The sequence below is a fragment of the Mus pahari genome, chromosome 6 (assembly GCF_900095145.1).
Source record: "Mus pahari chromosome 6, PAHARI_EIJ_v1.1, whole genome shotgun sequence".
Taxonomy (NCBI): domain Eukaryota; kingdom Metazoa; phylum Chordata; class Mammalia; order Rodentia; family Muridae; genus Mus; species Mus pahari.
In genome coordinates this window covers 101,855,869-101,881,912 of record NC_034595.1, presented here as the reverse complement: position 1 = coordinate 101,881,912, position 26,044 = coordinate 101,855,869, and the positions used below count along the sequence as shown (strand labels likewise).

The window sequence follows — 26,044 nt, the reverse complement described above, 5'->3', positions numbered from 1 at the left end:
GACTTTTGTAAGGGCCCAATTTTAATATTTCTAGGTGGCTTTTAAAAAACAGAAAGGCTAGTTTGGGGGTTGGGGAAGGGAGGCTTGGTGAACAGTTTAAGTACCAGTACTCTAGAAACAGAGGCAGGAGGATGTCTGTGACTCCCAGGCCAGCCAGGGCTACAGAGTGAGATGCTGTCTCAAAATAAATAAAAGTAACAACATTTCTCAGCTCTTGAGCTATACAGAAGCCATGCAGAGGCAAGCGGCAGCCATGTCTGCCCATGGCGGGTTGGAAGGCTGCGTTCCTACTGTGAGTTCACGGGTGTTCCCCACCTCACAGGGCTTTGTCCCTCTCCTACACGGCCTGCTTATTGATGAGCCTGACACAGAGCAGACCTTGAACTCCTCTGAAGATTCCCCTCAAACCCTGACAGGCTTCCTCCAGATGGATGCATGGGCGTCCCTCTTCAGACAGTGGAGGTGTTATTATAGTGAGTGAGAAACCAAAGGAAAATGGGGTAGGGTAATGTACTGCATCTATGGCTATTGTCGCGCATCATATTTACACACACACACACACACTGATTTTAGTTATTTTAACTGGACCATTGGTCTGAGATCCAACTAAAACTGTCATTTTCTCAGAATATATATGTATATGTATATGATATATATTGTTAAGGAGAATCTAGAAATTGATCTTCCCACAGTTCTATTAAAAATGTCAAGGGCTAAGTAAAAAAAAAAAAAAAAAAAGTTAAATTTTAAAAGATGTCAAGGGCAGGGCTGGAGAGCTGACTCGGTGGTTAAGAGCACTGGCTGCCCTTGCAGAGGACCCAGGTTTGATCCCTAGCACCCACATGGAGGCTCACAGCCATCCATAACTGCAGTTCTTATTGGAACCCACTCTTTCTCTTCTGGCCTCTGAAGGCATTGGGAGTCACACACACACACGCACACACACAGTGTGCATACAGGCAGGCAAAACACACACATAAAATTTAATTTTTTTTTAAAGAAGGATTTAAAGAAGGTAAAGACAAATATATTAGCATTAGAAGCGACTTGGATGAGGTGTGTGCTCACACATCATGTAGGATGGTGTGTAAGAACAGGGTGGTGGGGTTGCTTGTGCTGTTCTGCAGGATGGTGGGGTCCTAGTGCTTCCTGGGTTCCGTCCGCACATCTCCTAGGACAGTACATCACAGCTCATAGCCGCCGCCTCCTCCTCCTCCTTCTTCTTCCTCTGGAAATCGGCAGCTACAAGCATCCTCCTCTTGAGCTGCTCCAATGGCCTTCTTAAACGCTAGAAAACAACAGATACAATGTAACAGACACGGCTGCCGGCTGTCTCAGTCTGTTACATGAGTCACACCTGTGAACATTCCTGACCCTAATGTGAGCAAGCTTACAAACCAGGTGATGGCAGGTATGAGCTTTCTAGAGATAGCTTATTTTGTCTAACTGTATTTTATTTTTATTGTGGTTTGTTCACAGACAGGGTTTCACTCTGGTCTTGCTGACTTACAACTCTCCCTGTAGATCAAGCTGGCCTTCCATATGTGATGATCCCCCAGTTCAGCCTCCAAGGAGCTAGAATTACAGACACGCCCCGACATGCCAGAATCTCTCCCCCCACCGCCATTTCGGCTTTAAAAACCATCTCCTAGATTTTATACAATGGCTTGAAACAAACCAACCAAAGCTTGAACCCAGCTCACGGTGGCCACAAGCACGGCCCACGCTGCAGGCACGGTTGTGAGTTCAATGCAGCAGCCCCTATTTTATTCTCGAGAGTGTTTCAGATTCTCATTTCTTTTCCATGAGATCTGTGGCACATGTTTAAAGCTGCTCACTAGTTCTGTCTATGAAAGCAAAGAACTGATGGGTGTAGGGCCCCGGCCCCTGCAGCTCTGCAGCTGCAATTGTAGCTGGAGGCTATCACATCTGTGCTTACAGCTGAGCGGCCCCTCCAGCTCTGGCTCTCTTAAACCTAACAAAAGGCCCCATTCCTAAGCCATGTCGTCTACATCCTAGATCATATTTTAGAGGGGGGGGGAGGGAAGTAAAGTTAAGGGGAGACTGGGAAAGGCTGCTGGGATGTTTGTAATTGTATCCAAGATCAGCCAGAGTAATAAGTAATCAGGGCAGGCAGGAGAGGCCATATGTTCCTGGCTTTGCTGTTCTCTACTGTCCAAAACTCCAGACATAACCTAGGAAACAAACCCAAGGTGGCATGGAAGGCAGAGAGGAGAGGGCAGACTGGCCAAACATCTCAGGGCCTCAGACACAGCACAGTAATAAGTTGCCTGGGTTTTCCCTCTGCCTCCGATTCCCAGAGCGGGAACAGGAAGAGCTGAGAGCTCACGGATGCCAGCACAGAGGTCGGAAAACCCTGTTCTCTCCAGCTCCAGGGCCAGGGACAGACTAGCCTGGCAAGATAGGAAACTTCTAGACCAGTGGTTCTCAACTTCTGGGTTGTGACCACCCAAGGGATCAAATGACCCTCTCACGGGGATCACCTAAGAGCACCAGAAAACACAGATCATTACATTACAGTTTATAACAGTGGCAAATTTTAAGAGTTATGAATAGCAATGAAAATCATACTATGGAGATGGGGGTCACCACAACCTGAGGAACTGTATTAAAGGGTCGCAGCGTTAGGAAGGTTGAGAGCCACTATGGTAGACAACCAGGAAGTCATCACAGCAAAGGCCAGGGCCAGTCCCAGGCCCCAAGGGAAGGGCTGGGGAGAACATTCACTGTCACCCTAGACTGGGTCCAGGGCCACTTATTCTTCCTTGGAGGAAGCTGATAGAGCCTCAGCCTATGGTGGCACCCGAGTGCCAGGTCAGTGGAGGTCATCTGACAGCAGTACCTAAGTGTGCCTTGTCCTCTAAGCCAGGGTAATGTCATCTGAGGCCTGAAAGGATCCGTATACAAAGGCAACAGCAGGCCTTCAAGGAAGCTTAGAACTGAACCCCCTGGGAGTCTGGGAAAGTCTGAGACAGGGAAGGTTTACCTTAGGCTCCAACGGGATGGGTCCCACGCAGGAGATCCCTAAGGCAACCTGGAAGAGCTCAGTTAGAGAACATATGACCAGTGGAGTCGGTCATGCTAAGATAAGAATCTAAAGTAGCGCCGGGTGGGCATGGTGGCGCACACCTTTAATCCCAGAACTTGGGAGGCAGAGACAGGCAGATTTCTGAGTTTGAGGTCAGCCTGGTCTACAAAGTGAGCTCCAGGACAGCCAGGGCTACACAGAGAAACCCTGTCTCAAAAAACAAACAACAACAACAAAAAATCTAAAGTAGCCTCATCGAAACGTCCAACAAGCAACTAGAAACACATCAGAAACACAAGGGGACTAAGTAGACAGAGTGCTACGTATCGTGGTGAATGACTACAGAGAGCTATGTGCCGCGGTGAATGGCTAGACGCCCAGCTGCTTGGGAGGTCAGGGGTTCAAGACTAGAAGGGACAACATAGTGAGACCCAGAGAGAGAATCAAAAGGAACCCAGTGGCTATTTTAAAACTGAAAAATTATGATAATTGAAAATTTGGAAATCGATGACTATCTTCAGAATGGAATGAGGAGAATGGAGCAGGAAATGTCATCATTCAATCCACAGATGGATGGACGAACAGACGGATGGACAGGCAGAGCCCCAAGAACATGTGGGGCTCTTGATGAGAGATCCGAACTGACATCATTGGAGCATGGAGGGCGGGAGAAGGGAAACGGGGCTGAATGTTTTAAAAAGCAGTTGAAGAAATAATGGCGGAGTCGCCACCACCTGCCTCAGCTCTGGGAAAGGACAAGAGCTGCAAGTTCTAGAAAGTGGCTGAACCTCAAACCGGAGGGGTCTAGGAATCCACACCACAGCGTAGTCAGAGCTCTGAAGACAAAAGGCAGAGAAAAGTCTTGAGAGGTGAGAGATGCCCGCCCGCCCGCATTGCTACTTCTGGGAAACCCACTGGGATAACAATGGATCACTTATCAGAATCCTGGAGGCCAGCAGGAAGTGCCTCCCACCACAGAAGGGGAAAAGTTGCCCTATTTACAGATGACATTGTGGTCTACACAGAAAATCCCAAGGAGTCTGCAAAACACCCCTTGACCATGGGAGTGTGTTCATGAGAGAGACAGTTTCACAAGCACACTGCTTCTACACATAAGGAACACATGATCTAAGGCACTGTGTCATGTCCAATTATCTAAAGAAAAGAGGGGGTGGGACTGGGGTGCTGGACACTGCTGCCTCATACCTTTAATCCCAGTAGATCTCTGAGTTCAAGGCCAGCCTGTCTACATAGTCCCATCACAGCCTGGGCTACACAGAGAAATTCTGTCTCAAAAACAAACCAACCAACCAAGGGCCTGAAGAGAAGGCTCAGCGGCTAAGACCACTGACCGCTCTTCTAGAGATCCTGAGTTCAATTCCCAGCAACCACATGTTGGCCCACAACCATCTGTAATGGATTTGATGCCCTCTTCTGGTGTGTCTGAAGACAGCGACAGTGTACTCACATACAGAAAATAAACAATTCTTTAAGAACAAAAGAAAACAAAGGACTGGGCCTGGAGAGATGCTCAGTGGCCAAGAGGGCTTGCTGCTCTTGCAGAGGACCTGAGTTCAAGTCCCAGCACCCACGTCAGGGAGCTCATGATCTCCTACTCCAGGGTGTCTGCCTCCGATACACATAGCATTCGCTTACACGGGCACATATATACATAAAAAGCTTTAGAAAAGGATTTTTAAGAAGACTGAGGCGATAGTTCGGTGACTAAGGTGCTGGCCACCTACTCATGAGGATGTGAGTTTGGATCCCTAGAATCCCCCACAAAATGACCAGGTGAGCATGGCAGCCTGGCTGTAATTCCAGACTTGAGAGGTAGAGAGGAGACCAGATCCTCAGAGCAAGCTGGCTAGCAAGCCCAGCCATATAGGCGAGCTCTGAGTTTGATTGACAGATTCCTGCTTCCATGAAAAAAATGAAAAGAAAAAAAAAAAAAACAAAGATGATTCCTGACACCAAAATAGGGCATCCACATGCACATTCCCTGACACAGGTATGCCCAGATGTATGCAAAATACACATACACACACATATGAAGAAGGGGAGCAGTAAATACTCAGGCCTAAATCTAAAAAAATTTTTTTAAATGCATATGGGACTTATATGTTGTAAATTGCAAAATATTGGTAAGGAAAGAGGAAGTATAAATGGAGAAACACACAAGGTTCATGGAGAGGGATAGCTAACGGGGGAGATCCGCAGATTTCATGACACCTCCATCAGAGTACCAGCTGCCTTTCTGTAGACACAGATAAGAGTCTCATAAAGTTTACATGGAAATATAAAAGAAACAGAATAAACAGCTAAAACAAACCTGAACAGGTAAGATGGGGCAAGGAGGGTCCTCTACTCTCTACCCAATTTTGAGACTGATATTGTAATCACAGTAATCAAGACACAGCTCCCTAACCCCCAAAAGAAAAAGTCTCGACCTTAAGTTCTGACACTTTGTAGTTAACTAAGTTACAGCTTTAAATGTCAAAGACCAAAGTGTAAAACGTAGACGCTACCACTGGGCAAAGTCTCAACCCTTCAGACCCAGGACGTAGGGAAGGGTTCTTAGATGTGGGCTGGCGAGGGCGAAAAGCACCTGCTGCAGAAGCTTGAGGGCTTGAGTTTGATCCCTGGGAACCACGTGGTAGGAGAGCACCTACTCCCCCGGGGACTCCTCTGACCTACAAACATGCACTTGCATGTGACTGCACCCCCACATGCATTCCAGCATACCCACACATCCATAACCCCCACACACGCACACACATTCACACGGGGAGGGAGAGACATAAAACTATTTTTCCCACAGAAGTGGATGCTCACAGTCAGCTATTGGATGGAACACAGGGTCCCCAGTGGAGGAGCTAGAGAAAGTACCCAAGGAGCTGAAGGGGGCTGCAACCCTGTAGGTNGAACAACAATATGAACTAACCAGTACCCCCTGAGCTNNTGTCTCTAGCTGCATATGTAGCAGAAGATGGCCTAATCGGCCATCACTGGGAAGAGAGGCCCCTTGGTCTTGCAAACTTTATATGACACAGCTCAGGGGAAGGCCGGGGCCAAGATGTGGGAGTGGGTGGGTAGGGGAGTAGGGGCGGGGGGGGGGTATAGGGAACTTTCGGGATAGCATTTGAAATGTAAATGAAGAAAATAATAATAATTTAAAAATGAAAAAAAACCCTATTTTTCCTTAAAAAAAAAAAGTCAGTGCTCTATTTACATGTACACCTACACACCAGAAGAGGACATCAGATCCCATTACAGATGGTTGTGAGCCACCATGTGGTGGCTGGGAAATGAACTCAGGACCTCTGGAAGAACAGCCAGTCCTCTTAGCCAGAGGAGCCATCTCTTCAGCCCCATTAAGAAAATATTTTGAAGCCAAATCCAGTGGTGATGTACTGCAAGACCAGCATTCCTATGGCAAGATGGATGAGAGGCAGAGACAGGGATGGGGGTTGGGGGTAGGGCGGGGGATGGAGACTTGAGTACCAGCTAGTCTACCTTGCTTGGTGGGGACAAGAGAGAGACTCTGTCTCAGCCACGTGGAGGAATCTCCCTCTGCAGGTGCCCTTCTGACCTCAACACACACACAGAGTAAACAAAAGCGAACTCAAAAAACATCTGGCTCTCCGATTGCATATATCTTGAGAGACACAAAAACTTACCCTCACATGAAACCTACGCATAAGCATCCATAGATTTGGGGGGAGGGTGGTGTTGTTTTTGTTTGGTTTGGGTTGTTTGTTTGTTTTACATGTAAGAGTAAAATATCATGGGGCTGGAGAGATGACTCAGTAGTTGAGCACTCGCTGCTCCTGCAAAGGACTCTAGATCAGTTCCCAGCACCCACGCAGTGACACATAACTGCCTGTAAGTCCAGTTCCAGAGGGTCTGGCCTCCCCATGTCCCTGCGTGCATTTCATATACATAAAACTCATGCAATTGTTTTGTTACAAATTAATTGTAACACATTAAATAATAAATATACTTTTTAAACAACTAGGAGTCAAAATGAAAACTAGATGAGGGGGCTGCCAGAGAAAGGGGGACAGGAGTGGGGTTGTGGATAGTCTGGGGGCTTTTTGTCTGCTTGTTTGTTGTTGAGTCTTGTGATCTAGGGCCTTGAACCCGAGAGCCTCCTGCTTCAGTCTCTCATGCCGGGGTTCCAGGCCTGCACCCCATGCCCCACTTTACAAGCTGCCTAGTTCAGTTGTGTTGTTACAGGAATCTACACAGCTGATAAAGTGACTGACAGCTATCAGTATCCTGGCAGTGACATCATCAGTGTCCTGGCCTCGTGGTGACGTTAGGGTCTCATGGATGCCATGTGATGACGCTGTCCTGCTCTCTATTTGTGACTTGCTGTGAATGTGTAATTATATAAAAACTAAAAGGTTTTTAAAGTTTTTTTTTTTAAATTGCAGGTCAGTCATTACTAATTAATACCTTTGAAAACATGTTCCCAGAAACCTTGTTGGCTCTCTGGGAGGGGAGTGTGATGCTGGCTCTTTTGGTAGTTTAGAGGGCTGCACCAGAAAGAAGCCTGGGCAAGAGAGAGAACGACCAAAGAAAAGAAACAGACATCTACAGCTGGGGACATGCACAGCGTCCCCTTCATTGATAAAGAAAGAACAGATGACCCAGTGGGAAGTCTTCTCGGTGTAAGAAATCCAAACAGCCAATCAAATGTAAAACGCAGAAAAGGCAGCTAACCTCAACCATTATCAAGGAAATGTAAAACCAAACCACAATGAGTTCCTCTTCCCCACCCACCAGACAGATAAAAATAGCGCTGCCCCGTTCACAAGGAAGTGGAGCAAGTGGAGAACTCGAAGCTCTCTGAAGAGGCATCCAGTACGGTCCCCATCATTTCGGAAATGTTTGACCTACTGCCTTGGACACGACCTAAGTTCCTTGTTCCCACATCTCCCCCGGCACAGGTTAAAAAAACAAAAACGACGCTTGGGAGATGATTCTCTGACTAGTGAATGGCAAGCACCCTTAACCTGCTCGACCACCTCTCCGGTTCTATCCTCAGGCTTTTACAGTGCGCTTGTGTGCCTGCGCGCATGCGCGAGCTCATGTGCGGGCGTGTGCTTGCGTGCCAGAGGACAACCTGTGGGAGTCAATTCTCTCCTACTACCCAGGGTTGGAGCTCAGGTGTCATCAGGCTTTGCAGCAAGTGTCTTAACCTACTGAGCCCTCCTCAAATATTTGAATCAATTTCCACGCTTCTGCCTGCTCTCATTTGGAACTGTAATTTTGCCATCTGGATGCTCTTTATCTCTGACCGTCTTGTGAATGGCCTGTCTGCCCTCATCCTGTCTTTCACAAAGTCAGAGGACAAGCTGCCCGTCTATAGACCATAAAATGTGTGTAGACCCTGAAAGCTTTTGTGTAGGGTACGGACTCAGTGCCAGACAGTAGCTGGATTCTTCGCAGCATCTTATTTAGCTTATGAGTGGGCGAAATCCGCCTCTGAAAGCGTTCATCGCATTGCAGTCCATCCTACACCCACTTCCACACCATCCAGTTCTCCCTACTTAAGTGTAGACCTGAGCCAAGGCCGAGGCTATCTACCATCTAGAGAAGTAACGCTGGGTGGGTAGGGTGGTGCATGCATTGACACGTGTGCACTTGCACACGTGTGTTCGAGGTCAGAGTTCCACCTTTGTTTGCTTGCTTGTTTTTTTGTGAGTCAGGGTCTCTCACTAGCTCCAATTTCATCAACTAGGTGAGGCTGGTTAGCGCGCCCCAGGGACCTGCCTGTCACTGCTTCTTACATGGATCTGGGCGTTAGTGTGTCTATGTGTAAAACAAACATTTTGCCAACTAAGCCACGGCGCCCCTCCCCCAGCTTCTGAACAACGTTCTTTCCCGGTTCTCCCGTGCCACAGACACAGGCCCACTGGGTGCCCACACTCACATGTGCACAGTTATCTGGGACTGTGGCATATGTGTCTGATGTTCTGTCTGTGCCCTAGGTCTGTTCTGTCTCTATTTCTGCCCTAGCGGCCACTCTTGCATTGTGGGGCAGAACAGCTTCCTCAGCCCTTGCTCCAGCTATGCCACCCAGCACCAAGTCACAACCACCCCAACTGTGTCACCAGACTCTTGGCTACTTTGTGGGTCCTTTGTCTTCCTTCCTTCTCCACCCCTTCACTTCTTCCAATCCCCTAACACCAGGTAAGAGAGAAGAAAGAATAAAATGGGAGGGGGGCAATGATATCATTAGACTAGGGGTATCAAGTTCCTTAGGGTAAATATGATCTTTGCCTAATTTCTTCTCTTCGCCCCCTACTACTTAACAAACCGCAACCAACAGCCTGCCAATCAGCCCTTTCTAGCAGGTCTCTATAGTTTATATAATCTCTGAAAAGTCCCCAGAATTCCATATATCACACACTTGCAGAAACCTTCTGCAGCTGGCAAAATCATGTCCCTGCGTTAGAGCACGAGGCAAATCGTAAACAGCTGCTGTGGACAGTCTGAAGCAGCCCCATCTCCCACATAATATTCCTGTGTTTTTAAAGAAACCAAAAGTCTCACTACACAACTGCCTCCAGGCATTGCCTGTATCCTTGTGGGAACAAGCTTGTTCTGGCTTTGCAACCATGGGCTAGCCAATTGTATGCCCATAACTTAAAAAAAAAAAAAATCCAACCCTGCAGTATGGATAGGTGAATAAAGGCACTCTAGCCACGCAAGCCTGAGGACCTGCGTCCATCCAGTCCCTGAAACAGAAAGACAACACGTCCCGAGAGAGGGGTTGTTTTCTGGCTCCCAGATGTGTGTCCTGCCTGCCCCTGCATCCCATGCTGTGTTGGCCTTACGTTGCTTGAATATGTGGGGGAATTTCTTTCCGATCCATTTGGGCACAGAGAACCGGAGAGTGATGAGGATCAGGACCAGCAGCAAGGCTGATGTCAGTGCCAGGAACAAGGTAAGGACCTGCAAGGAGCGCCCTCCTGAGAGAGCAAGGAGACAGATGCCACAGTGGTTAGTGAGGACAAGTTTGATCCGAACTCACCCGGGAAATGCATGGGTTCTGGGGAGGTGGTGCCCAAGCACCCCCACCCATAACTCAGTAAGCTTAGGTGACTTTACTGTCTTTTGTTTGTTTGTTTGTTCTGTTTTGTTTTTGAGACAGGGTCTCATGTATCCCAGGCTAGCCTCAAACTTCACGTATACCTGAGGATAACCTCAAACTCCCCTGCCTCCACCACCAGCGTGGGGATCACAGGTATACACCACCATGCCCAGATTCATACAGTTCTGGGGAGGGAATCCAGGGCCTTTCCTGCATGTGAGGCAAGAATTATTCTACCAACTGAGTCGCAACCCAAGTCCTAAACCTAAGTAACTTTTAAAAATGAACCCAAGCTGGGCTTGGTGGCGCATGCCTTTAATCCCAGCACTCGGGAGGCAGAGGCAGGAGGATTTCTGAGTTCGAGGCCAGCCTACAATTTCTCTGGACAGCCAGGGCTATACAGAGAAACCCTGTCTCGAAAAAGAAGAAGAAGAAGAAGAAGAAGAAGAAGAAGAAGAAGAAGAAGAAGAAGANAAGAAGAAGAAGAAGAAGAAGAAGAAGAAGAAGAAGAAGAAGAAGAAGAAGAAGAAGAAGAAGAAGAAGAAGAAGAAGAAGAAGAAGAAAGAAGCCAAATGAATGTGGGCTGGAGAGATGGCTCAGCGGCTAAGAGCACTGGCTGCTCTTCCAGAGGTCCAGAGTTCAATTTCTAGCAACCACATGATGGCTCATGACTGTCTGTGATGGGATCTGATGCCCTCTTCTGGTGTGTCTGAAGACAGCGACAATGTAGTCTATGTACTCATATGTAACGGCTTTACTAGAAGCCTTTGGAAACTAGCCTGTCCTACTAAACACAGAGAAATTGTGAGGCCTGTCAGTTCCATGGACTTGACCTTTGTAAAGGTACATTACCTGTGTGGGACAAGGGTCGCTATTACTGATTACTGACTTAGGAACAACATCCAAGAAACAAGACAGTACAAAGAGGGTGGTACATCAGAACTGCCTGCTGTGGGAAGAGCTGGGAGACCCAGCAGTGTCCATGGAGTCTGAATGGACGTCATGCAGTTGTCTGGGTGAGGTTTTTGAAGGGTTTAAGAAAAGGGTAGCCCCTTTTTATGTAGCCCAGGCTACCCTGGAACTTGCCAACTTCCTGCCTCAGCTTCCTAGTGGAGCGATTCCAGTTGTAAGCTACCATAGCTGCTCATTAACTTTTATTAACAGCAATTAAACAGTCACCTGGTTCTCCCTCTGGAGCAGTCACAGAAGTGGTGGTTCCGGGAGAGAAGCTGACCACAGGGGGTCCACAGACCACATCCTTCTCCTTGGTCCCGGTCTTTAGCACAGACCGTCCGTCTAGAGAGCAGCTTAGACAAGTCAAGAGATCAGATGGTTAATTTCCAGAGCAGCACAGTGAGAAACTTTGTATCCAAGTGACTCAGTGGGCAGGCCTGGGCTCTCAAGCAGGGAGCAGATGAGGTGAGAAAGTACCAAGAGGCTTTCTGGCCTCAATCTGTCTGCCTCACCTCCCGGTATGCTAATCTTCACCCACTCCACCTCCCATCAGGCCTCCTCTCTCCCCAGCTTCAGGAGCCACATATATTCCATCTTACTCCATTACAGCCAGGTCCAGCCATTGTGGCTCAACATGTTTTGACTCATGAGTCTCTCAACCCTTTCCCTCGAGTTCTTGCTCCTTTGAGTGACCTGGGCACATGTGGGGCACCAATAGGGGTTCCAGCAGCGTCATCAGACAATGCAGGCATAAGCCTTGGATCTGTACTTCAGAGTGACTGTCGGGAGATTTATAAAGCCTGTCTAACTAAGCCTTGGTGTGCTCAGCAGCTTAAAAGAGGGGCAGCCTGTGCTCCCAGAATTGGGATAAAAGTAAACGAACAAGTCCCAGGGACACAGCCTCATGAATAGCAGCTGTTATTGCCATCACCACCATCATTATCACTATCCTCACTACCATCATCAGTACCACCATCACAACCACCACCACCGTCATCATCACTACCACCACCATCATACAGGGGTTTCCTTTTCTTTAGATCCCTGTTCATAACCCATTTTACAAACACTAACTTGGACATTCTAATCAATTTAAGTTGAAAGAACTTTTAAAAACACATTAGTCTGTTACCCACCCGTATACTTGTTAAACATTATAAACATATAACTAAAGTAACGAAAAAGGGTCATTAGAGTCAATAGTCCATATGACTGCCAGCTTGCCTTTACAACCACTGAGCCATGTGTTCCATGTCCAGACCCCTGTTGTCTGTCCTAGGCACCATCAAACCTCACCTGGACCAGTGGTCACCCCCAGAGCCCAATGCCAACCTTGCAAGCCCATGAGTACATCTGGACCCTTTCTACTGCCTGTGTCCCTCCAATGGCCAGCACAGCACATACGTGTGTGCTGGAGACAGAAAGCTCTGCACTTTACCACACACAGAGACTAGGTTCTGAGGAAATGTCTATATTCACACAAGCTTCTGTAAGCACAGAGGTCCCCTGTCACCTAGGGGTTGTCATTGCAGATGGTCATTCCAGTGACAGTGTCCTTCTCTTTCAGTTTGTCCCAGGGTCTTTGTGCTATAAGAAAAATGAGAGTGTATACGTACTTTGTCCAGGGTCGACAGACGCCAGCACCGTTCTGGTCATTAAATGTTCCCAAGCTACAGTTTTTACAACCTTGAAGAAAGGTTGAGAATCAGTAGAAGGCATTTTCCATCTCTCAGCTTTCCCAGTGATGAGCAACTGTCTCGGGTCATTAGGCCAACCTGCGCAAACTGCTTAGTGGCTACTTTGAAGATTTGTTTAATTTCTTTTTATTCACATGTATGTGTGCATGTATCTGTACGTGCACATGAGCACATGAGTGCAGACACCCGCAGAATGAATGCGGAAGACAGCACCAGATCTCCTGGGGCTGGCATGGCAGGCTGTGGTGAGCTGCCTGATGTGGGTGCTGGGAACTGAACTTGGGTCTTCTGCACGGGCAGCAGTCGCTCTGAAGCACCTGCTTGCTCTGGAAGCCTGGGAGAGCTCATGTTCAATCGATTCATACCGTGCTCATCTAAACCACGTACGGATGTGTGGCTCTGATGACTAACAAAACGTCCTGGTTTCTGAGTATTCCCGTGTATGGAAACACGATAGAATATGCACTAGCGTGGAATGAAAACACCTGTGGGCAACCCTTCTGAGTCTCTGCTGCTTGCTGTGTTCAGGTTCACAGGCTGGTGCCTGCTGGGTGGAGAGAGAGCAACCTACCCTGCTCCGTTAGCTCCTGGCCGGGCCTGCAGTCCTTTTCGCACCTGCTGCACTGTGGCCCCAGGCAGTGGAACCCCTCCGTGCACTCACACTCCGCATTGTGGGTAGCAGAGCAAGGCTTCTTGAACCTGAAATAGCCTACAAAGCCCCAGCTCCGTGTTACCTCTAAATTCAGGAAACAAATCTCTGTTCTGCAGTTTTATGTGTGTGAGTATATACACATGTATATACACACACATATATATATCATATACACATATCATACATACACATATATATCATATGTACATATACAGATATACATGACATATCATATATACACATATATACACACATGTACACTTATACATCATACACACATATATCATATATACATATCATACATACACATATATATCATATGTACATATATACAGATATACATGACATATATCATATTTACACATCACACACATGTACACTTATACATCATACACACGTATATATCATATGTACATATACACACATATACATTCTATATATACACTCATATATATACATATATGCACATATATGTACATACATATCCATGATTGCTCTGCTGATGTTAGTGACATTATAACTTTAGAACATCATGTTTGCCGGTTTACTTTCTTTTGCTGTTTTGAAATATGGTCTCACTGTGTGGCCCAGGCTAGCGTTAAACCAAAAACCCTCCTGCTTCAGTTGCCCAGTGCTGGGTCTTTGTGCCTTGATGCCTGGATCATACTGTTTTATTTTCAATCTCCACGCTTTGCTCATTGAAACCTTTTCTTGGGCTGCTGGTGTGGCTCAGTTGCAGTGTGCTTACCTGGTGTGCAAGGCCTTGGGTCCCATCCCACCTCATAAAACAGGCACTCTCAGTCTGTAAGTAGTGACCCCTTTCAGGGTTGAATGACCCTTTCACAGGGGTTGTCTAAGATGTTTTACATTATGATTGATTCATAACAGTAGCAAAATTACAGTTATGAAGTTACAATGAAAATGATTTTATGGTTGGGGTCACCACAACATGAGGACCTGTATTAAAGGGTCGTAGCATTAGGAAGGTTGAGAGCCACTATCATAAACTGTGTGGTGGTGCATACCTATAATCTCAGCATATGGATAGAAGATGTGGTGTTTAAGGATAGCCTGGGATACATGGGACTTTTACAAAAAAAAATCCAGGCATGGTAGCACACACTTTTAATCTCAGCACTCCAGAGGTAGAGGCAGGTGGATCTGAGTTCCAGGGGCAGCTTGGTCTATATAGTAAATTCTGGGTCAGCTAGGGCTACATAATGAGATCCAGTATCAAAACAAAACAATAGACAACAACAACAAAATGCCTCTCATGTCAAGTGAGTATTTTCTTTGTTATTCAAAAAGTTCAGCAAAACAATGATTGTTATTTCATGAAAGAATTTTCCCACACCTGGCTGTGGACAGAGGCGTCAGCACGCAATCGAGGCTCAAGCTTTTAAACAAAAATCAGTTAGTAAACAGGGGTTGAAGCTTAACTCTGCCCAACGGTCTTAAAGATGAAGATGTCTCCCCTCTAAAGCAAATCTCCAGACTTGGGAGTCACAGGTTCCAGTCTAGCCTGGGCAACAGCAAGCTCTCCTTTCCCGACAGACAGACAGACAGACAGACTGACCTACCTGCACACACTCTGCAGATGTCACAGCTCTGCTGTCCGCCTGTGCTGGAGTAGGTGCTTGGAGGACAGCTCTTGCAGACGGGATTGTATTTTTTGCAGAAAGTACCTGCGAGAATTGTCACAGGCGTTTGTGTCTGACAACAAATTGACCAGCTCTCGCAGCATTGTGACATTTGCAAGGATAGCAGAATAAATATTCTGTCTGTCCTCCTGGCATCACGGTGATAGACATGTTTACTGACTGGCATTTTAGAACTGCACACGTTTGCAGGGTGACCCTCGGCACAATCCAGCAGCCAGGAAGAACAACATATAAATACCGTGACAAAAAAAAAAAGCTCAGATGGCAAATTGACAAGGTGGCAAGGTTAAGTGAGTGAGCTGCGTCCCCATGGCTGCTTTTGTTGGATTCAACAAGCTTTTGCAAAGGAATGAGTAGCTTCTATCCAGGTGTGGGGGGTTGGAATATGTGGCCCCTGTGGAGTGTCACTATTAGGAGGTGTGGCCTTGTTGGAGTAGGTGTGTTGTGACGCAGTGGGCGTGGGCTTTGAAGTCTTTTAATGTCCAAGCTCCACTCAGTGTGAAAGAGAGCCCCCTCCTGGCTGCCTGTAGAAGACAGTCTCCTCCTGGCAGCCTTTGGATCAAGATGTAGAACTCTCAGCTCCTTCTCCAGCACCAAGCCTACCTGGTGGGAAGGTTCCTCTGAGCCTGTAAGCCAGCCCCAGTTAGATGCTGTTCTTTATAAGAGCTGCCTTGGTCGTGGTGTCTCTTCACAGCAATGGAACCCTAACTAAGACACCAGGCTAACCCAACTGAGTCTTCGACAGTCAGAGAAGACACCTGTCACTTTGTCACTTACCAGGCTGACAGCTGTCACAGGAGTTCTTCGCGGCTCCCACCTTCTCGGAGCCCACCAGCAGCAGCACAGTGACCACCATGTTGTAGCAGTTGTTTCCCATAGCGAAATGTCACATGCACACGACACTTGCAAAGGAGATTCCGAAAGTGGCTCAGTCAGATAGATGAGTTGCTCTCCGGCTGCTGCTGTCGCTTGACTGGTAGTGTGCTTGCTTAACGTGAACCAGTGTGCAGAAACCCGGAGTGCTCGTGGATGCTGTAACCCCAGCACACATGAGATGGGAGCAGGAGGAGCAAGGGTTCAAGGTCATCCTCAGCTGCAGAGAAAGTTCCAGGCCAACCTGGGCTACATGAAACCCTGTCTTTAAAAGAGGGGGCTATCTCACAAGTGTCATTCTGTAAATAATCGGGGTGGGGTTCTCTTCCCGAACTGTCTATCAACCGTACTTAAGCGGTTCCACAGTGTTTTAAAGAACAATTAAGACTGGAATATTGGGGCTGGAAAGATGGCTTAATGCTTGAAAGCTCACACTGTTCCTATAAAGGACTCGGGTTCGATTCCCAACACCCATACTGAGAGGCTCACAACTGTCTATAACTCCAGCTCCAGGGGATCCTCTGCCTCTGGCTGTCCGCACTCAAGTGTCCAAACATACAAATATGATTTAACATTTTAATGTCCTTTAAGAAAAAACTGGAATACTATGGAAGCACAAAGTTCAGAGTTCTACAGCAGTCACCGGCTTTGCGCATGTCTGCAAAGCCCAAGGGTGAAATCTCATGTTCTTCACAAACACAGGGACAATGAGAACAGAAGCGTTAGAACTTTCAGAGTATCTGTGCTGGCATCCAGATTGCAGCTATGCTGCCCCTGAAGGAAAGTCCAAATGGCCAGTGCCATCTGAGGGGTCCCCTCAATGAGAGGAGAGCCTGTGGCTATCTCTCTGGTTATTTGACTGAACTTTTTTTTTTTTAATTTTTAATTTTTTTTTTTTTTTTTTTTTTTGGTTTTTTGAGACAGGGTTTTTCTGTATAGCCCTGGCTATCCTGGAACTCACTTTGCAGACCAGACTGGCCTCGAACTCAGAAATCCGCCTGCCTCTGCCTCCCGAGTGCTGGGATTAAAGGCATGTGCCACCACGTCCGGCTTAACTGAACATTTAACTGGGCTCATTTTAAAAGACCCCCTGTTAATTCACTGTCAGAGTTTCTTTCTTTTTATTTTTTTAAAAAGACTTATTTATTTATTTATTTATTATATATAAGTACACTGTAGTTGCCTTCAGACACACCAGAAGAGGGCATCAGATCTCATTACAGATGGTTGTGAGCCACCATGTGGTTGTTGGAATTTGAACTCAGGACCTCTGGAAGAGCAGTCAGTGCTCTTACCTGCTGAGCCATCTCTCCAGCCCACTGTCAGAGTTTCTTAAGCACAGACCTGTACTTGCCAATTTTGAGATTTGAAGGTTGTAAACAAACAAAAAAGACAATTAAAAACAAATTCTAGGGCTGGTGCTGAAGTTCAGGCGGTGGAGTACCCGCCTAGCATGCATGGAACCCTGGTACTCAATCAGGTACAGTGTGATTCACACCTGTAATCCTAGCACTCAGGAGATGGAGGCAGGAGAAACAGAAATTCAGGGTCAGGCTAGAGAGAGAGTTTGAGACTAGACTGGGCTACACAAGATCCTGTCTCCAGGAAAAGGAAAAAGAAAAAGAAAAGGGGGGAGAGAACCAATTTCATTTTTTAATCTTTATGTAGTGGGATATGAGATGGAAGTTACCAATTACAAGGGAAGAACAGCCTAGAAATCTGCACTGAGAGCCCAGGCCATCCTCACTTCTCTAGTCCCCCATTAGTCCCAAGCAGACAAACCTTGCGATCTCAGAGCAGCGAAGAGCGTTCTGCCTCCTTGGCAGCTCAGTGAGGTTCTGCCGCTCCACAAGACCACAGGTCAAACACAGGACCTGTGACTCAACTGAGCCAGGCCTCCTGGGAAATCCCCAGCTGCTCTGCGAGGTGGTTTGTCTCCTCGCTACCCTCAAAATCCCCAGAGCTCCAGTCCCCACTCAATGCCACTCTGATGGGTTTCTTGGAATCAGCTGTTGACCATTAGGACATTTCCTGGACAACTTTAGGAAACAGACTTGGTCACTTAACATAGTCCTTCGTCCATGCAACGCTTTTCACGTGTTCTTAAAATACTGAAGGCTTAAGGACTGAGACCGAAGTGGTTTTTGTCACAAATCATCTCCTAAACTGTAAGGACAGGGAGACCTCTTAAACCCAGCACCGAGCTGCACTGTCGTGAGTGCCATCCAACCCTGGAAGGGACCCCAGGAATTTGTCTCACCAGAATTACTATTAGGATGCCCTTATGCAAATGAGAAGGCTCTGGCTGTGTGTCCAGGCAAAGGACAGCAGGGCAGGATGTTCTGTGATGTCTGTGAGTGAGTGTGAGAGATTGGGGAGAAGAAAAACTGCAGGGCAGGAGAGGGAAAGGAAGCAGGCTGCTCACAGGCACTAAGTGATGTCACTGAGCAAGGTGGGGATCCGTGAGTAAGTTTTAGAGAAACGTTAAATTGAGTGGGGGAAAAAAAAAAAAGAGAGAACTGGAAGAGGAGAAAGAGGGAGGAGAGGGTGAGGAAGAGCAGAGGAGGGAAAAGGAGATGAGGAGGGAAGGAAGAAGGAAGAAGAATGGAGGGAGGAGGGAAAAGGAAAAAGGAGGAAGCGGTTGCTATGGAAACCGAGCAGGACACGTGACTAAAGATGCTCAGGAGCTGGCCGGCTGGGGAGAGGGTCATAGAGAGAAGGCCTGGACATACACACAGCTGTAATTCCAGAACTTGGGTGGCTGGAGCAGGAGGATCACCAGTCCCAAGTTCCAAGTCTGCCTGGGTTATGCAGTGAGACCCGGTCTTTCAAAAGGGCAGTTTTATCTAAAATAGATGGACTTCCCACTGGAATTCAAATGACTAGGAAATGTTTTTCCACAAGAGAAATGGAGGTAAGATGGGAGACCCAAAGAGAGCTGCCCTTTAGTAAAGCACATGCTGAGAACTCTCCAGGTCTGCATGAGGCCAGTCACATCACTGCCCACCATAGAAGGACAAAGTACAGAGGCTGGAGAAGTGACTCTGTGGTTATGGTGGCTTAGTGCTCCTGCAGAGAACCCTGGTTTAGTTCCCAGCACCCACACTGGACAGCTGACAGGCACCTGTAAGTCCAGGGAGATCCAGTGCCCTCTTTTGGACTTTGTGGGCACCTGAATTCATGCACACATACCCCCAACATACACATAATTTAAAAATAAAAGGGGCTTGAGAGATGGCTCCATGGTTAAAAGTACATACTGCCCTTGCAGAGGACCCAGGTTCAACTTACAGTGTGCATACCAAGTGGCTCGCAGAGGCCTGTAACTCACAGCTCATATCCCATAACATAAACTTCATCATTTGAGCTATACATCATTCAGGAGATTCTAGAATATTCACTATGCATGAAACTATCCTCTCTAGTTGATTACAGAATACTCCCATTAATCAAAAAGAAATCCTGGATTGGTTCCGTGATCAAGAGCACTGGCTGTTCTAGTTGAGGACTTGGGTTTGACTCCCAGCATCCTGCGGGCCCGCTCACAGCTGCCTAAACCTCTAGTTTCAGAGAATGTGATGCCCCCTTCTGGCCTTCTCTGGCATTGCTTGCACATGGTGTAATACACAGGCGAACACACATAAGCATGGTTTGTTTGGTTGGTTGGTTTGTTTTGTTTAATTTTTGAGACAGTGTCCCTCTCAGTATGAAGCCGCAGCTGGCCTGGAGCTCACTGTGAAGATCAGGCTGCCCTCAAAGCCCCAGAGATCTACTTGTCTCTGCCTCTGCCTCCTGAATGCTTCGATTAAAGGCATGTGCTACCAAGCCTAGCTTTTTTTTTTGTTGTTGTTGTTGTTTTTTTGTTTTTCTTTTTTTGGTTTTTGGAGACAGGGTTTCTCTGTGTAGCTCTGGCTNGGGATTAAAGGCGTGTGCCACCACGCCCGGCCAAGCCTAGCTTTTAGGAAATATTTTAAAACAGAAATTCCTAAAGCCAGGCACGGTGGCACACATTTCTAATCCCAAAACTCGGGAGTCAGAGGCAGGCAGATCTCCGAGTTCAAGGACAGCCTGGTCTACAGAGCAAATTCCAGGACAGCCAGAAACCCAGAGAAACCCTGTCTGGGGTTGGTGGTCGGGTTGGAGGACAACATGATCAAATCCCAGATATGTTGTGTCTCCATGAGACTGATCTTGTCTCTGGGCACTAGTCTCTTCTACACATTCATAAAATACAATGAGCCAACCTGTGGTTTTCTGTGGCAGGCTCCTTTCCTGTTGTAGAATGTGTCCTTTTCCTGGTGTAGTAATATTCCTTTAGGCAGAGGTATCCCATGCTGTTTATCTACTCAGCAGTTGATGGACATCTGAATTGGTTCCACCCATGGCTTTTATGCTGCCATTCAGGTGTGCGCATAACTGAATAGTTCTCTTTGGTGTACACTTAAGGGTGGGTGGGGCTCCTGGGCCAAGTAGTAGCTCAGTTTCACTTTGAGCTCACTGTTTCCCACCGCAGCTACATCAATTCATAGCCCCATCTGTAGCAAACAAGGGTTTCAAGGTCCCCACTCACTAACACTTGTGATTTTTTTTCCACGTAAGAAAAGTGGTCGGCCGTCCTGAAGGCTGGTGACACGGTAAGTCACTGAGGTTTGATCTGCTGTCCTTGGGATTCTGACTCGAGTGAATACTGGGGTTGGGGGGGTGGAGTCAGAGCATGGTGTGTTGGCCAAGCCAACACTTGACCTGGATAAATCTAGACTCTCACACTTATGCTTATGTGACCAATCAGACTTTATCGTACAGTAATCCTATGTATTGAAGGATAAGGGAAACAAAGTTACGTGGTTTACATAGCTCAGAAGCAGGCATGCGTTTCCAAAGAAAGCAGAGCTCTAAAAGTCTGTCACACCATAGAACACACAGCCACACTGCTGACCAGATCACCCGAGGCTTCTAATGCCATGGGCTAACCCAGTGGCCTTTGCGTATATCATGTGCATGTGTGCTCTCTGCCCCCTCTGCGCGGCGGTGACATTTAGCTGAGCGGCTGCCTACTCCTGCCATCTGAGTGGTTGTGGGCGTTGCCATCACCTCCCCTGAAGGGACGTTATTTCTTTCCCACCACAGTGACATTCATGGGCTCCTCTGCCCATGACACATGTCTCCCCTGAGTTAAGAGATTCTCAAGGTTAGTTCTATCAGCCTGCAGCTGAACCAGACCAACTGCTCCAGGAGTGTTCTGCGAAAGGTTCTTCTCAGCTGTCACCACATCCCTGTGGTCTCCTGTGATAAAAATCACCACGGCCACAGAGGTAGATGACATGAGGCACTGCCCATGCCAGCCAAGCGCTTGGTGGTCATTTGCTTTCACAACACATAAGTTACTGCTTTATCCATCTTGTCGTTTTACTCTTCCAAATGCAATCTTTAAAAGAAAAAAAAATCATAAAACTACAACATCTTCCTAACTCCGGACAGAGAGCACCAGCCCTTGATGGCATCCACTAAACTGTTTCTGCCACCTTCTCAGATCTGAGCTAGGGACCAACTCTGTGCTTCTATAAACATGTCAGGTGGCTGTGACTCTGAGCCTAGGCAGCATGAGGTCTCACCAGCTCTAAGGAGCGGAAGAGATGTCTGTAAGCAAGATAAAGATGCCAAGCACCATAGCACACACCAGCACGCCCAGTATTTGGAGGTGTCAGCAGGAGAACCAGAGGTTCAAGGTCATCCTCAGCCACACAGCCTGTTCAGGACCAGCCTTGGCTACTTGAGATTCTATAAAGAGGTAGATGGAGAGGGAAAGAAAGGGGAATGGGAAAGGGGAACATGACAGAAGAAAGAACTAGAAAAGAAAACAGACCCTTCCTGTGAAAAATACCCAGGGACTGTTCCACGTCCTTGTGACCTTTACCCCACACCCTGTGCATCTGCCCAGTAGGTAATATCAGAGAAGGCATTTATTCATTTGGGATACCAATAGATGACCCAGAAGAAGAAAATCAATCAAAACTGGGACAAAGGAAAGTGAATTTAAAAAAAAAAATCACAACGGAGGGTGACCTGGAAGAAGGAAGCAACACGCAGGGAGAGGCAAGAGGCTGGCAGCCAGCTCTCCCTGTGTGCTGTCCACTGCACATCCTCAGGGTCCCAGTCCTACTTGGGGCACGGGGTAGCTCTGGGTACCTGAATGTCACATCCAGATAGTTAGAAGAAAAGTGTCAGGTAAGATCTGTTACTAAGTAAGTGCTCTCCAGCCCGGCCTGCATGCCACAACACAGTTTGCAGGTGTCTGACCTATGACTGGGACCTGGCGGGTGGTGCCCATGAGTGGCCATCCTGTACCTTCCAGATACAAAGGGTATGACCCACTCTTGTACAGCTGACTCTATGTAGGAGATCCTGGTTCCCCACATACCTTAGTTAGGCTCTTGGGTGTCAGAGGCAGGTGGATATCTGTGAGTTCAAGGCCAGTCTAATCTCTATAGCAAGTTCCAGGCTACTCAGGGCTGCATAACGAGACCAAGTCTCAAAAAAATAGAAAATAAAATCAAAAAATTTGACACTACTTTAGAAAAATTTGAAACATTTTTTAAAATCCCATATTTAATATTTTAAAATAAATGCTTTATTAAATATTAGCATTTCATAATGGCATTTGTTATTTATTTTAGTTTATATTTTAATTTTTACAAAGATTTATTTATTTATTTAATGTACATGAGGACACTGTTGCTGTCTTCAGACACACCAGAAGAGGGTATCAGATCCCATTACAGATGGTTATGAGCCACCATATGGATGCTGGGAACTGAACTCAGGACCTCTGGAAGAACAGTCAGTGCTCTTAACCACTGAGCCATCTCTCCAGCCCCTCATATTTTAATTTTAACAGATAATTTTGATGCCTTTAGAAAAATATATTTTAAAGTCAAACATAAAATTTGAAATAAATTCTTTTACTTGTGTGTGTGTGTGTGTGTGTGTGTGTGTGTTGAATATGTACACATGACCCCCAGGAACTGGAGTTAAAGGCAATCATGAACCGCTTCTTCTGGATGCTGATGTGTGCTTTTACCAACTGAGCCATTTCTTTAGCCTCTACAGCTCTAGACTACATGTATTAGCTTAAGGGCCTAGGGAAGGATCGGTCACAGCTCAGTCCTACAGATAGTGTACAGACCGTTTCATCTTGTGTTCTAACTGTGGGAGCTTGGGGAATCCCCTGAATGTACAGATAACATAAGGGTCATCTAGACTAATATCTGTGGTCCTGGTTTTGGGAGCTTGGTACAGCCTGGCCTTTTAGATCATAGAGATCACCAGGCTATTAACCACCTCCAATCCCCAGTCTTCTGGATGGAAAAACAGCTCACCCTGTGTGCTTGACCTTCCTGGTTTCAATATTGATCTGTGGGCACTAGGGCCTTGTGAGGTGAGGTGAAGTATGTTTGAAGATCCGGGTATCGCCTGAGCATCTGTAGCTGAGCCTGGGTAGCTCGGGCTGGCTTTGACCTTGCAGCTTTCCTGCCCTCCTCCTAAGTGTGGTGTTTGGCTAAGAATGGCCCCATGGGCTCAGATATTTGAATGCTTAATCGTCAGGGAGTGGAACTATTTGAAAGGATTAAAAGGATGATCAGGTGTGGCCTTGTTGAAGGAAGTATGTCACTGGGGGTGGGACATTTCAAAAGCCTATGCTGAGTGGTCTCGGTCTCTCTCTCTCTCTCTCTTTCACTCTCTCTTTCTCTTTGTCTATCATTCTGTGTGTGTCTGTTTGTCTTGGTCTCTGTCTGTCTGTCTTGTCTGTCTGCCCCCTCCCCCACCCAGATCAGGATATTGTTCTCAGCTCCTTCTCCAGCACCATACCTGCATACTGCCATCCATGCCACCATGATGATAGTGGAGTGAACCTCTGAAACTGTAAGCCAGCTCCCAATTAAATGCTTTCTTCCTGAGAGTCACCTTGATCATGGTCTCTCTTTACAGCACTAGAGGGGTGACTAAGACACTTGGCTTCCTGAGTGCTGGAATTACAGGCATGAGCCACCACATCTGGTTTGAATCTTACACCTAACCTCATAGCCATTTAGAACTATGGTTACCATTTTACATGTGGGAGGAAGTAAAAACTGTGTGACTGCAGGCCAGTGTTCCAACTTCTATGTCCCCTCTTCATTCCATGACAACCACAGATGCCACTAGTGTGGAGCCAGTGAGCCGTGGGACAGGACAGGGTGGGGCTGAGGGGTGTCCTGAGATTGGTATGAGTAGGATCGCCCCCACTTGCCCTGGCTCCGACTTGCCCTGGGCCTGCATGTCCCGGTACACATAGCCCTGTACCTTCACCTTTGCTCCTCTGGAGGAAGTCATATAGCCCCGTAGCCAGGTTAAACTTCCTCTCCCCTTATAAAGTCACATCCAGTAGCCCCTGGAATTCCTCCTTATGCAAATGAGGCATCCTGACCCTGGCCAGTGATGTACACTCACCCCTAGTCACCCCGAAAAGGTTTAAGTAAAAGCTTCCCTCACCCCCATTAAAATGAACTGTCTCACTGAAGCCTGTCTCCTGAGACTCTCTCTTTATCCCCAGAGCTCGCTGCCTCTGGTCTCTTTCCTCTCAGGTCCTGCTTCACCTCCCCCTCAGGATCCACAGGTTGTGATCACAGGATGATCGTGCTGCTATGGGCAGAGAAGTGGGGCCTGAAGGACAGCTGGCACCTCAATGTAGGACATGTGCACAGCCAGGACATGCAAGAAGAAAGTGAGCACACACACACACCAGGGGACATCCATCGGCCCCACCAGATCCCACCCCTCTGATCATGAAGACTGGCAGTCTGGTTTTGCCTACGATTTCGTATATTCTGTTTATGATGTCACCTTCTGGCCAAGGTTGCTCCTTGGCATTGGTAGAAGGCTCCCAGCCCCCTGCCCACTTGGGTGTCAGTCATACCAGGTATCTTTATCTCTCCTTGAAAAACAAAACAAAATGAAACACAGTTACACAATGACCACTTATGCACCCTTAGGATGGTCACTAGTTTCTCTGAAATTTGCAGGCAGGCTCAAGTCCTGGCTGCACAGGAAAGATTCCCTCTCACCTGGGCAATTCCAAACCTTTCCTGTCATGGGAAATACCTCATCTTGTCAAAAGGAGTCCCAAATCAGAGGGCTGTGAGCCCTCAAGATCAACGGCACAAAACTTACCCAAAGGCAAAGAAGAATAGTGGCAGCTGCTGGAACTCTAGAACCCCTGACCCAGGGTCCCTGTCAGCTCTTTGTGCTGAGGGCTGCCTGCAGCACCTGAATTCCAGGAAGGATGGGCGGGCAGGTGGGTGGGGTTTTGCTACTGCAGTGTCACAGCCTGGCCCAGACTTAAGACCTTAAGACTTTTCTTCTTTGATTGACTTTTGTTTGACCATTTTTTCCCCTAATAGTGAGAATAACTCAATATTAAAGATCCCTTCATGGGGTCCCCCCCCCCGTAGCAGAAATAACTAATTATCAATGGTCCCTTCGTAGGGGAAAAAACTTGGAACTAAAATCTTCTAATACAAAACCAAACACAATCAGAACATAAAGTACTAAGGCAATGCTGTTTAGATTTCCAACAGTATTAGTCATTCACTATATGGATGATATCCTGGTGTGGGGACACTTATCCCCTGACTTAAGGATCATTAATACCTTCTTTGTCTTCCCTAGGATTCAAATGGCTCCTCCCAAAATCCAGCTTAGTCCACCCAGCACATTCTTGGGAACAGAAATTTCCCTCACTTCAATATGCCTTCTCAAACCCACCCTTTCCTTCCCTCAAACCTTAACTCTCACCTCCCTCCAAAGCTTTTGGGGAAACCCATCACCAAGGCCCCCTCAGTATTTACTGACAGAGGAATGAGGGGAGCCACAGCAATAATGTACTGCTCTCCCAGGGATGAACCCCCATTATTCCAGAGAGCTGCCCCACCACTCCCCCAATGTAAGGAACCATACACGATTTCTTTAGCTCTCAAAGAAATCGATAGGTCCTTTAATCTCAGTGTATACACTGTT

The 26,044-nt window shown here is 47.1% G+C and overlaps 1 protein-coding gene across 3 annotated transcripts; it reads right to left on the bottom strand.

Annotated features, from left to right (window-relative positions):
* On the bottom strand, window positions 1-25,308 carry Tnfrsf9 (TNF receptor superfamily member 9). 3 transcript variants are annotated; one of them, XM_021200815.1, is made up of 8 exons: window positions 25,199-25,308; window positions 15,896-16,020; window positions 15,038-15,142; window positions 13,377-13,514; window positions 12,725-12,794; window positions 11,334-11,461; window positions 9,898-10,032; window positions 1-1,288 (listed from the first exon to the last, which is right to left on the bottom strand). In XM_021200815.1, the coding sequence occupies exons 2-8, from the start codon at window positions 15,993-15,995 to the stop codon at window positions 1,185-1,187; spliced, it is 780 nt and encodes a 259-aa protein (XP_021056474.1). In that variant the 5' UTR covers window positions 15,996-16,020; window positions 25,199-25,308; the 3' UTR covers window positions 1-1,184. The 3 variants fall into 3 exon arrangements, with proteins under 3 accessions (XP_021056474.1, XP_021056475.1, XP_021056476.1); XM_021200816.1 differs by lacking the exon at window positions 25,199-25,308 and adding an exon at window positions 17,774-17,860; XM_021200817.1 differs by lacking the exon at window positions 9,898-10,032 and having other exon boundaries at window positions 994-1,288.
* Window positions 25,309-26,044: the final 736 nt, after the last annotated feature.

Bases quoted from the DNA above. Each gene is read 5' to 3' on its own strand.
- Tnfrsf9 (XM_021200815.1), bottom strand. From the start codon at position 15,995: ATGGGAAACAACTGCTACAACATGGTGGTCACTGTGCTGCTGCTGGTG. The intron at 13,515-15,037 runs GTAGGTCAGTCT...GGGGCTTTGTAG, and splicing joins CATCTGCAGAGTGTGTGCAG to GCTATTTCAGGTTCAAGAAG. The intron at 1,289-9,897 runs GTAAGGCCAACA...GTTGTTTTCTAG, and splicing joins CCCCCACATATTCAAGCAAC to CGTTTAAGAAGGCCATTGGA.